A 12,878-nucleotide genomic window follows, 5' to 3' on the forward strand; every position below is an offset into this window, starting at 1 on the left:
AAAACTCAAATTGAACTGACACAGGGAAAAATATATATAGTTTTTCCTGAAAGTTTGAATTAAATATAAATCTGTGGGTTTGTAATTCTTTCTGCAGATGATCAAAGTCGACAGGCTGCTTCACGGAGAATTCACAATTTTACTCCTCGTTTTTGAATTTAAATCAAAATCTAAAAGGTAAAAAACTTGTTGAAAAGTGACAGCTGCTTCTGTGGGAGACACCATGTTTTTGCTCCTCATTATGAACCTCCTCTTCCTCCTCCTCTTCCTCCTCTTTCTCCTCTTCCTCCTCCTCCGCTGCAGACACGACTCGTCTCCGCTCGCTCGTCAAAAGTGTAATTACTGACAATGAGAAAACACAGAAATCCCAAGATGGCGCCCGGAATAGAGCCTCATGTGTCTGATAGAGAGAGAGAGAGGTGGAAAAGAGGAGAGGAGGGGAGGAGAGCAGGAGAGGAGAGAAGAGGGGAGGAGAGGAGAGGAGAAGAAGAGAAGAGGGGAGGAGAGGAGAAGAGCAGAAGAGGGAAGGAGATGAGAGGAGAAGAGGGGAGGAGAGGAAAGGAAAGGAGGAGGAGGGGAGGAGAATAGAGGAGGGGAGAAGAGGAAAGGAGGAGAGGAGAGGAGGGGAGAAGAGGAAAGGAGGAGAGAAGAGGAGAGAAGGGGAGGAGAGCAGGAGAGGAGAGAAGAGGGGAGGAGAGGAGAAGAAGAGGGGAGGAGAGGAGAAGAACAGAAGAGGGAAGGAGATGAGAGGAGAAGAGGGGAGGAGAGGAAAGGAGGGCAGGAGAGGAGAGGAAAGGAGGTGGAGGGGAGGGGAATAGAGGAGGGGAGAAGAGGAAAGGAGGAGAGAAGAGGAGAGGAGAAGAGGAAAGGAGGAGAGAAGAGGAGAGAAGGGGAGGAGAGGAGAAGAGAGGAGGGGAGTATAGGAAAGGAGGAGAGGAGGGGAGTAGAGGAGGGGAGAAGAGGAGAATAGGAGGGGAGGAGTGGAAAGGAGAGGAGGGGAGGAGGAGAGGAGAGGAGGGGAGGGAGGGAAAGGAAGATTGGAGGGTAGGAGAGGAGAGGGAAGGAGGAGAGGAAAAAAGGAGAGGAAAGGAGGGGAGAGAAAGAGGAGAGGAAAAGAGAAGAGACAGGGGAGCTGAGGTGAAACATGGAACTGTGCTCAAGAAATGTCTGAACCAACTCATAATGTTTTAGTTTAGTTTTGTTTATTTTGAATTGGTAAATTGATGAAGGACCAAAATTCCTCTTAAAAATGTGTTTAAAACAGACCTGGAGCTGTGTTTTGTTTCATTCACACATGTTTAACACACAAATCTGCATATTTAGAAACTGAAAACACTCTGTTCCACCTTGTGATGTCATCATGAAGTAATACAGGAAGTGCTCCACTGTGTTTTTAAACTCCACACACCTTCACTAGAATCATTTGGACCAGTTCAGCTCTGGAATTGCCAATCTCTACTGAACTAAAGGTAAAAGGAGCTGTTAACTTGAAAATTACCACTTCATGACATCACAAGGTGGAACAGAGCATTTTGAGCTTTGGAGATGTAGACAGACTAATAATAAAGTGTTACTCAAACATGTGTGAATGAAACAAAGTGAATGAAAAATGCACAAAACTGTAAAGCGACTTTGAGCGTCTGTAAAATGCTGCTGATATGAACTGATGTCGTCTACGTCCCCCCAGGGTGAAGCTTATTGTAAACGGCAAAAAAAAACCCAAACCACATTATGTTGTATGAAATGTGTTGTATGAAATGTGCTATATAGATCAAATTGAATTGAAGGGAATGGATAACATCTCCATGGAGACCAGCAGTTTGAAGACGCCAGGAAAGTTGCATACTGTACCTTTAAAGCTAAAAAGATCTGACCTGTGTCTTGGTTTGAAGGTGTGTGGAGTTTAAAAACACAGTGGAGCACTTCCTGTATTACCACATGACATCGTCTCTTTCAAACCCTTTTGTTACATGTGTGTTTATCGTCCTGGTGACATCTTCCTCCTGCTTCTGTCATATTAACCGCCCCTCTGACTCCGCCCTCTCGCAGACCTGACCTCGTGGCTCCGAGCGCTTCACGTCACGTCGCATTATTTTCACGTTATGCTCTGAGTTTTTGTGCTCGTCTTTAAAGTCGTCTGTGTGATCGTTCTGACAGACCACTGACCCGTTCAAACGAGACAGAACTGGACGTGTTTATTCAGTGTGTTTATTTAAAGCGGAACTGTTCAAACTGCTCAGATGTTTATCCATGTTCCACAGTAGAGCTTTAAACCAGACGTGTTCTTCAAACTGTTCAGATGTTTAATCATGTTCTAGTCGTTTCTTCTCATTGAGCCTCTGAAGTTGAGTTTAATGTTTGAGTAATCTATAATCGACTATTTTCAAGACGCCATTTTGTCAATCTACCCCCGTTTAACCTCCACTGGTACACGCCCACTGTGACACGCCCCCTGTGACGTTGAAAAGTTACAGAGTGTGGCTTTAAAGGGGAGGTGGGTGATCTTGGATTATGGTTTTTCTTGCATTTCTATGGCTTTACACTGTACGGAATGGAGATAAGTTTAATGTCATACTGTAGAACATTCCAGACAATTTAATAACATCTCCATGGAAACAAGCAGTTTTGAGACAACAGAAAAGTTACATGTTGTACCTTTAAAGGTAAAAATGTTGGCTTTTTAAAATAATATTATCTTTAAATATGGAACTCAGAAAGAAAAACTCCACTGAACGAAAACAAACTTCAGATTTACAAATGAACCAGGATCAGATTTTCACAGTGTGACTTTACAAACTCTGAGTGTCCTTCAGAAAACGGGATCTGATCTGTCCCCAGACACAGACTGGAACCAGAGGAGAGGAGGACGAGGAGGAGAGGGAGGAAGAGAAGGAGGAGAGGAGGAGAGAGGGAGGAGAGGAGGAGAGAGGGAGGACGAGGAGGAGAGAGGGGTGAGAAAATGGGATCTGATCTGTCCCCAGACACAGACTGGAACCAGAGGAGAGGAGGAGAGAGGAAAGGAAGAGAGAAAGGAGGAGAAGAGAGGGAGGAGGAGAGAAGAGAGGAAGAGACAGAAGAGGAGAGGAGGAGAGAGGAAGGATGAGGAGGAGAGTACAGAGGGAGGAGAAAATGGGATCTGATTTGTCCCCAGACACAGACAGAACTAGAACCAGAGGAGGAGGAGGAGAAGGAGGAGGAGGAGGAGGAGGAGGAGGAGGAGGAGGAGAGAGGGACGCACTTGCACCAAACAGGATCTGATCTGTGTCTTGGCCTGGTGACATTTCCACAGAGGGAGATGAGTCTAATGCCAGACTGTGGAACATTTCAGGCAAATCATTAACATCTCCCTGGAGACGAGCGTTCACTGTGAAATATAAACACATTTGACTCATTATGTCGACTGAACTCGACACTGAACGAGCCTGTGGAGTGTAGAACCCCTGTGTCTGCTCCTCCAGGACAAGGGGGGTTTGTCTGAAGAGCGTCCCAGCCTCGGAGCTCTGGAGGTGGGCTGCGGCTCGCGGGAGGGCAGGGCGTGTGTGGAGGTTCTGGTTCTTTGAGAGTATGAAGCAGAGGCAGGAGAGGGTTTGATCTGAGTCGTACGGAGAGCTGCTGTTTGTTTAAAAAGACAAAAGCAGAGATGTTTCTGAGGTGCCTTTGAGCAAAACACTGGAGAGAATAACAATACAAATGGGTTAATATGGTGACTAGGACTAAACCAGGTCTAAAGCAGGACTAAACCAGAACTAAAACAAGGCCAAAGCATGAGTAAAGCAGGACTTAAAATAACTGTTTGTATTTTGTTTTTCAGGACGATCAAAGTGGAGGTGTATGACTGGGACCGCGACGGCAGGTCAGTCCACACTCCTCCTTAAAGACGCTGTACCTCATTTAAGGCAGACCTCTGTCTCATGGTTCCTCTGGTTCTTCTTATTTTCCTGTTTCCTTTGATTCTTCTGTTTCCTCTGGTTCTTCTCGTTCTTCTTGTTCTTCTGGTTCCTCACTTCTCTTCCTCTTCTGTTCGTTTCAGTCATGACTTCATTGGGGACTTCACCACCAGCTACAGAGAACTGGCCCGAGGTCAGAGCCAGTTCAACGTCTATGAGGTCAGTCGCACCGAGGAGAGGAGGAGGCGGAAGAGAGGGGGAGAGGAGGAGAGCAGGAGAAGAGGAGGAAGGGATGAGAGGAGGAGGAGGGGAAGGAGGAGGGGAAGGAGGAGGGGGAGCAGGAGAGAAGCTTTAGCCAAGAACAGTACAAGAGCGGTGTGAACTAAAGATGTACTGTGTAACTTTTCTGATGGCTTGTCTTATTGTCTCCATGGAGTTGCTGTTGCTTTGCCTTGAATGTTTCACACTGTGGCTTTACACATGTTTGAGTTCATACAGGTTTTATACCGGCTTCTGTCACCACATCGTCATGGAGACTTCAAACATTAAACAAAACACGTTATAATTTATTCTCTAAGTAAAATCCTCTCCTCTCCCCTTCTCTCTCTCCTCTGTAGTTCTCGCCTCACTCGCTCGCTTTCTCCATTTCTCTCTTTCCATCTCTCTCTCCCTTTTCCTGCAGTTTTTGCACCCTCGCCCCCCCTCCTCCCTCCTGTACTTTGTGCTCTCTCCCCCCTCTCCTGCAGTTTATGACTCCCTCCCTCCCTATCCCTCCTTCCCTCCCTCTATCTCTCTCTCTGTTGGTGTCCCTTAAATTCACGTGTCTGTTTTAAATTAGGGGCTGTCACTTTGGCCCCCTCTCGCTTTTCCCCTTTCTTTTCCTCTCTCCTTTCTTATACTTTGCCCCTCTCTTTTCTCTCCCTTCCTCTGCCCCTTTCCCCCTTGTCCTCTCCTCTCCTCCCTCTCTCTTTGTTGGTGTCACTTAAATCCACACGTCTATTTTAAATTAGGGCCTGTGACTCTCTCCCTCCCTCTCCCTCTCTTTTCCCTTCCTCTCCTCCTCCCTCCCTCCTTCTCTCTCTCTGTTGGTGTCACTTAAATCCACACGTCTCTTTTAAATTAAAGGCTGTCACTCTCTCTCTCTCTCTCTCTGTCTTTCCTCTTCCCCTTCCCCTCTCTCTCCCTTTCTATCTCTCCCTTCCTCCCCCTCCCTCACGCCCTCCCTCTCTTCTTCCTTCTCTCTCTTTCTCTCTCTCTCTCTCTCTGTTGGTGTAACTGAAATTCACGTGTTTTTTTTGTTTTGGTTTTTTTAATTAGGGGCTGTGAGTTTCTCTCTCCTCTTCCCCTCACTCCCTCTCTCTCTCCTCTCTCCTCTCTCCTCTCCCCCTCTCCCTCCTTCCCTCCCTCCGTCTCTCTCTCTGTTGGTGTCACTTAAATTCACGTGTCTCTTTTAAATTAGGGGCTGTCACTTTCTCTCTCTCCCTTCTTCTCCCTCTCCCGCTCTCTCTGCTCCTCCTCTCCCTCTCCTCTTCCTCTCCCTCTCCTCTTCCTCTCCCTTCCTCTCTCTCTCTCCCACTCTCTTTGCTTCTCCTCTCCCTCCTTCCCTCCCTCCTTCTCTCTCTCTGTTGGTGTCACTTAAATCCACGCGTCTCTTTTAAATTAGGGGCTGTCACTTTGGGTTGGCGGTGCTGAAAATCTGCCTAACGAACCGGGGCATCTGGAGTTTGACATTTATCTGTTTCCACGGCCACAGGAAAAGCTCCGCCTCCATAAATATCACACGGCGTGGTCGTAAAGAGCGTGAATGGGATCAGATTTGGGCAGATTCTTCGTCTCGATATCTTATACAAGCCTTTCCTCTGAGAAACACACTTCAAATTCAAACAAACATGGCGGCTTTAGACATAGACTGCATATATAAACGAACATGGCTAACAAGCTAACGCCGCGCTCCGAACATAGACTGTATAAAGAAGTGGAATTAATAGTGAAATACAAACCCCAAGATCATGTAGAGCGAGTTAATACAAACATTTAAGACCAAAATGACGAGTCTGACAGCAGCAGTTACAGAGAGAGGGGACACCGTTTTTACACAGAAAGTGAATTGGAGCCAGAGTCGATGGAGCAGGAAGTTCGTCCATGATCACTTCCTGTTTAGTCTGACACTCGCCAACACCTGCGGAATCAACTGTTTTAAAGCAGAACTATGTAACTTTTCTGGTGGAGATTAGGTCAAAGAGATCTATAAAGATACAAGTAAAGATTTAAGGTAAAGAAAGCCATAACAGTCCAATGGCTACTCGTCTCCCTGGAAACGTATTGCTTTACATGGAACGGTAACAAGCAACAGGTGACACCAACAGGCAGAGGTACAGGTCGTATCTGTGGAGAGGTGACCTGGTTTAGTCTAATTTTAGACATGGTTTAGTCTCATTTTAGACCTGCTCAAACGGCATATTTGGAAGTATTTTTAAAAATAAAACCTCTCAAAACTGGAACTCAGCAGCAGGTTGATTTAAACAACACATTTTATGCATATTTTGAGCTGTTCCCTGTGTTTATTTTATTCACTAGGTCAGTAATAATACAAGCAGAGTCTAATACACGTGGTTTAATGGAGACAAGAGCCAGGACAGCTGAGGGAGTGGATAATGACAGCTCCTGGTTGAGTGGCGCAGAGGCCCGGCTCACTGTGGCACTAAATTACATGTTTTAAATGGAGCGTGGGAGCAGAGGAAATGTATGTGTTTAGACGTTCATCAGGAGAGACAAGTGCTCTGAGGCACAGCTGCAGAAAGATCCAGCTGAACCAGGCTCTGGAGAACTCAGGGGGGTTTGGAGCGAGGACAAGAGTGAGCAGAACATCTAAACACAATGTGCAGAACATGTAAACACAATGAGCAGAACATCTAAACACAATGAGCAGAACATCTAAACACAATGTGCAGAACATCTAAACACAATGAGCAGAACATCTAAACACAATGTGCAGAACATCTAAACACAATGAGCAGAACATCTAAACACAATGTGCAGAACATCTAAACACAATGAGCAGAACATCTAAACGCAATGAGCAGAACATCTAAGTGCAGTGCAGTGGATTCCTCAACTGACTGATATGAGTAAAACTAAAATTTAGATCTGTCAGATGGACAAAACATTGTACGAGTGAAGACATTTGGCTGCTCATTCAAGGCTCGACCAAACGTCTTCATTCATACAACGTTTTGCTTTGGTAAACGAGGTCTAAAATGAGACTAAACCAGAGACTTGATAATGAGTAAGATTGTTCTATATAATTAACCAAAAGGAGGACAAGAACATTCATAGTTTGTCTCTAAATAATAAACCGAATGCTTAAAGTGCAGAATGCCCCGCACACCACAGTTTGAGAAACACTATAGGATAAAACTGGACCTAATCTGAATATGTTTATACTGATCTGACATATATGGAAGAAATTGTAGTGTTGAAAATACATTTAATTGTCTTAAAAACTTTGGTAGCGGCTGATGAAGCTAACTGTAGGCACTGCTCTGTCTGAACTGTTAGTCAAGCTAGACTTGAATCTGAGTTTTGTTTTAACACTATCTGACCAGAAATAACTGACTTATCTGAACTACAGAAGGTGAGCTGATTTGTGCAGTCACAGTCACAAGCTAGCATTAGCATTAGCAATCACCAACAGTTTTTCAGTGAGTCACTCTCACCTTTTTTTGAAACAGGACCATGAACACTCAGTCTGACCACAGGCTCCTGAAAATGTGCTCTTTGAACCGCTTTTATATTTTGTCTTTACTTTTCAGACAATTCGAAAACTTTTGTTTTAACTGTGTGTATTGTGTCACCATGGAAACTGCTGAACATTCTACCATAGACATACAGAGTGCTAATGTTGTTTCCTCATCACAAACAGACCTGGAGCTGTGTTTTGTTTCATTCACACATGTTTAACACACAAACCCTGCATATTTAGGCTGACTTCTTCTCTCAAGCTGAAAACACTCTGTTCCACCTTGTGATGTCATCATGTGGTAATACAGGAAGTGCTCCACTGTGTTTTTAAACTCCACACACCTTCACTAGAATCATTTGGATCATTTCAGACCTGGAATTTTCAGTCTCTATTGAACTAAAGGTAAAAGGAGCTGTTAACTAGAAAAATACCACTTCATGACATCACAAGGTGGAACAGAGCATTTTGAGCTTTGTAGATGTAACAGACTAATAAGAAAGTGTTACTCAAACATGTGTGAATGAAACAAAACACAACTCCAGGTCTGTTTTTGAGGAGGAGCAGCGTTAGAACATGGATTGCAAGAGTCAGTTTTGTGTAATATGGGCCTTTAATATAGAGATTAAACATGAAACTAAACCCGGTCCCTGGTTTTGATACTTCTATTGTCGTTCAAAGCACATACTAAAACAAAACACACACACAGACACAAAGAATGAAATTTGGTTCTATCATGATCCAGTAAAATTCCCAAACTGTTCCAAAGTCTACTGCTGGCTCTTCACACAAGCCGATTAGCAGAGATCACATCACTACACAGAGCCAATTTTCTCCCTAGACAACAAGGGACCTTATTTCTGTGTGGAGTTTGCATGTTCTCTCTGTGTCGTGACTCATGACTGGAGCCAGATCTGTTCCAATGCTCCTGTCTCTGCTTATTCCAAACAGCTGCAGGGAAAAATCCAGTATTTAAAGCTCCTGTATCACACATAATGGACTCTTGTAGCTTTAATCCATGCTCTAATGCTGTTCCTCTTCAAAAACAGACCTGGAGTTGTGTTCTGTTTCATTCACACATGTTTGAGTAACACTTTATTATTAGTCTGTCACATCTCCAAAGCTCAAGATGCTCTGTTCCACCTTGTGATGTCATGAAGTGGTAGTTTTCAAGTTAACAGCTCCTTTTACATTTAGTTCCGTAGAGATTGGAAATTCCAGGAGTGAAATGATTCAAATAATTCTAGTGAAGTTGCGTGGAGTTTAAAAACACAGTGGAGCACTTCCTGTATTACCACATGATGACATCACAAGGTGGAACAGAGTGTTTTCAGTTTGAGAGAAGAACTCAGCCTAAATCTGCAGGGTTTGTGTATTAAACAAAACAAAACTCCAGGTCTGTTTGTGATGAGGAAACATTAGAACAGAGATCAGAAAACAGTGTCATATGGAGTCTTCAAAACTCTTTGGCTTTGTATTTTAATCCAGTATATTTTTAATTTCAGGTGATAAACACGAAGAAGAAAATGAAGAAAAAGAAATATGTGAACTCGGGAACGGTGAGTCTGAGCTGTGTAAACTGTATTTGGACGAACAGCTGAAACTTTGGACACTCCCTCTCATTCTGTGTTTTATTTATTTATTTATTTTACTACTTTCTACATTTTATATACAAACAGAAGACATCAAATATATGAAGTCACTTATATGGAATTATGTAAGAAATACAAACATTTTTATACAGCACTTTTCCACACCAGCTTTAGATCTGACTGCTCTGTTAATGATGTTTATGTCGAGAGCAGGATTTGAACCAGCAACCTTCAGATCAATAGGCAAACACTCAACCAACTGCACTATTTAATGTTTTGTTTTTTTTACTACATAGTTCCATATATCTTGCTTCATATATCTGATGTCTTTTGAGCGTATTTAGATTTTTTAAAGTAGTACAAATAAACTAAAACCACAGAGTGAGAGTGAGTCCAGTCCTTTGCCTCTGGTGTGTGAGACTCAGATGAAATGTTTTTATTCTGTTGTTTTTTCAGGTGACCCTTCTGTCCTTCTCGGTGGAGTCTGAGTTCACCTTCTTAGACTACATCAAGGGCGGGTGAGTACTGGACTCTTAAAGCTGCACTGTGGGACTTTTCTAGTGTGTGCGGTGGTCTGCTGTACACATGTTGTCTCCATGGAAGTGAGACTCATTTGAATAGAATGTTCCACAGTCTAGGATCTATCTTTCATGTCTTTCGGTCACAAACACTGTCAGCGGGCTCGCCTCTCCACAGATCTGACCTGATTGTGTGGCCAGCTTACCTGATATTATTTTTTGACATACTGCCCCTAAAATGAATCACAAAGAAGCTCAACAGGTTCTTCTTTCCTCGAGGTCGCTCCTGCTAGTGTTAGCAACAGGTTTGATTGACAGTGTTGCTAAGCGCCCGCTCCCTGCTAAACCAGCGGTGCGGGCGGGAAGGGGCGTTACCTTCAACAGCCTCGCCATTGTGGGTGACATCACACTCGCTTAGTCTACTTTTTTATACAGTCTGTGGTCTCAGAATTAGCATTAGCATTAGCAATAGCGTTAGAGACACAAACATGTCTCTTTCCTCTGGTGAAGTATTCATTTTGTTTGTGTATTGTTTAACATGTGACATTGCCATCCACCCGCAGCTCCCTGTCCACTGTCTGACCATAACCCCCTAACCTCTGACCCCTGACCCCTAACCCACCCGCAGCTTTCTGTCCCCTGTCAGATCATTAAATATTTATTCATTTTATCGTGACTTCGCAAAAACCTCATCGAGATAAAACTGGACAGGAAGTAGTGACGCTAACAGAGAGGTTGGGGGCGCTGTTGTGTGTTTCATAATCACACTTGTTGTTCCTGTTTATCCTCTGGCCCTGGACATGTGTGAGGTCGATGTTTTTCTGACCGCAGAAGCCTGGACTCTGCAGGTTCATTAAACAGACTCTTTATAGAGACTTACCTCAGTGCAATATCACATCCTCTAATCCACTCAGACCACGGGCCGCTCACAGGGATTTGAAATAATAAAGACGTCTGAATGAGCTTTGGAGAGGGAAATAACAGAACAACTCCATATTACATCGTTTGTCCTTATAGCACCCCCTACAGTTCAAGTTAAGATGAGACACAAAATCTTCAGTTTAGACCATACTCTGTATAAAGAAATGGACTAAGTGAGAGTGACGTTACCACAGCGTTCAGCTCCAAATGAAGCTCAACGAGGCTGGAGCAGTTATAGAGGCTAATCTGGAGCCGAGTTCTGACCGTGAGTATCATAGCAACCAAAGAGCCAATCCAGAGCAAGGCTGTTGAAGGTAATGCCCCTTTTCGCCCGTACCACTGGTTTGGCAGGGAGCGGGCGCTTAGCAACGCTGTCAGTCAAACCTGTTGCTAGCGCTAGCGAGAGCAACCTCGGGGAAAGAAGGCGCCTGATTTGTCTGTTATTAATGTTCATATCTTGATTTACAGACACAATTGTGAAATAAAAACCCCAGGATCATGTAGAGCGAGTTATTACGAACATTTAAGACCGAAATGACAAGTCTGACAGCAGCAGTTACAGAGAGAGGGGACACAGTTTTTACACAGAAAGTGAATTGTAGTCGATGGAGCAGGAAGTGCGCTCATGATCACTTCCTATTTGGAATACGCTGGCTATAACTGCTCATTTGACTGAAACGATATGGGTGACGTCACACTCACTTAGGACACATTTTTAGTCTAACAAACAGTACCAAAATGAAAAAACATACTTCATTTTGAATATTTGTGTCTGTTTGTTGCCTAAAATATTACATACTGGGGCTTTAATTGAATTTTGCAGGCATACTTTACATTATGAACCAATTTTCTCCACAAACTTAAAGTGCATTCCGCTGTAGCCTGTTCTGCAGACGTGACCCTCTTAGACCCAGCCTCGCTCTGATGATAATGGGCTCGTACACAGCGGCTCTACACACGTTTAAATGTTAATGAACCTGTAGCGCGAGGTCAGGACCCTGCTGCGGGGAGGTCAGGTCAAAGCACTTCAGGGGTGAAAGGTCAGGGGTTAATGAAACCCTGCTGCAAATAGATTTTATTAGCAGGATTTCTCTGACCCGACGCTAATCAGGTAAAGTGGTGACGGAGACTCGAGGGAGATTATTGTGGCTTATATTTCAAAATATGAAAATAAGCGTGAACATTATAACAATTTGGAAACAGGAAATGTATTTGTTAAAGTTGTTGTACCTGATTTTTACCGTCTTAAAAACATGAAAAACAGAAGTAGCTCATTTGAAATTGTATCTTATGCATTCAGAACATTGTAAATATTCACCAAGATGAGTTCCTAAGCACTTTTCACAACTGTCAGACACCAGAGCGGAGTTTTGCCATCTAACAACTAGCATGCTAACTGGACACTTCCTGATTCCGAACAATAAAAGGCTTTATAATTAGATGCAGACTGCACAGAGCAGACTCCAGGAGGCCAAAGCCTGATCTCGTCTGATCTCTGAAGCTGAACAGAGCTGGGTCTGGTCAGGACTTGGACGGGAGTGCGCTGTGACACCAGGGGCCACAGGAGGGCGCCAGTGGCAAAAACCTTTAATGTGTCCTTAGGCAAGACACTTCACCCACATTGCTTAGTATGAATGTGATGTGTGCGTGAATGTTGGTGGTGGGAGGGGCTGATAGTGCAGATTGGCAGCCTCACTTATGTCAGTCTGTCCCAGGGCAGATGTGGCTACAAGAGTAACTTTACCACCAGAGTCAGAAGTGAATGAAGAATGCACAGATTTGTAAAGTGCTGTAACTTTTTATAGTTACAATAAGTCAAAGTTAGTTGTAAACATGCATCATTTGGCGTGTGGTGCTGTTGACAGGGGCAGGTCTGCGTGACCCTGGAGTCCTGTGAGTCTGCTCTTTAAACGAGAGACCGAGCGGAGCTGTGTTCAGAGTAAATCACATTATGAGTCCCTCTTTAGTCTCCATCAGATATAATGAGAGTGAACAGAGCTGAGCGGGACCGCAGCTCTGGTCAGGAGGGGTCAGGGCGAGACTGAGGGGGCTGCGCTTCGGCAGATTAGGCAGTAAAACACATTTAAGTGTAGTGTAGTTCTATTCCCAAACTGTAGGGGGCGTTGTTCTGGCATTGTCAAAGTAGAGGCCTGTCTCACATCTTGAGAAAGACTGTTCCAGGTTTTAGCTGCACAAAACCAGGACTAAGCTGGTTTAGTCC

At 44.0% G+C, this 12,878-nt stretch overlaps 2 protein-coding genes across 2 annotated transcripts in view; both read left to right on the plus strand.

The window, feature by feature from the left end:
* Window positions 1-12,878, plus strand: part of cpne5b (copine Vb) — a 163,127-nt gene that overhangs the window by 127,036 nt on the left and 23,213 nt on the right. Inside the window, exons 10-13 of the mRNA XM_033967231.1 lie at window positions 3,812-3,853; window positions 4,031-4,106; window positions 9,132-9,185; window positions 9,675-9,736. Of these exons, the coding sequence (XP_033823122.1) occupies window positions 3,812-3,853; window positions 4,031-4,106; window positions 9,132-9,185; window positions 9,675-9,736 (234 nt within the window). The remainder of the gene's footprint in view (window positions 1-3,811; window positions 3,854-4,030; window positions 4,107-9,131; window positions 9,186-9,674; window positions 9,737-12,878) is intronic.
* Window positions 1-12,878, plus strand: part of myl6 (myosin, light chain 6, alkali, smooth muscle and non-muscle) — a 207,088-nt gene that overhangs the window by 34,548 nt on the left and 159,662 nt on the right. The gene's annotated exons all lie outside the window — the stretch shown is intronic.

Source organism: Periophthalmus magnuspinnatus, chromosome 5 (assembly GCF_009829125.3).
Source record: "Periophthalmus magnuspinnatus isolate fPerMag1 chromosome 5, fPerMag1.2.pri, whole genome shotgun sequence".
In the NCBI taxonomy this organism is placed as follows: Eukaryota; Metazoa; Chordata; class Actinopteri; order Gobiiformes; family Gobiidae; genus Periophthalmus; species Periophthalmus magnuspinnatus.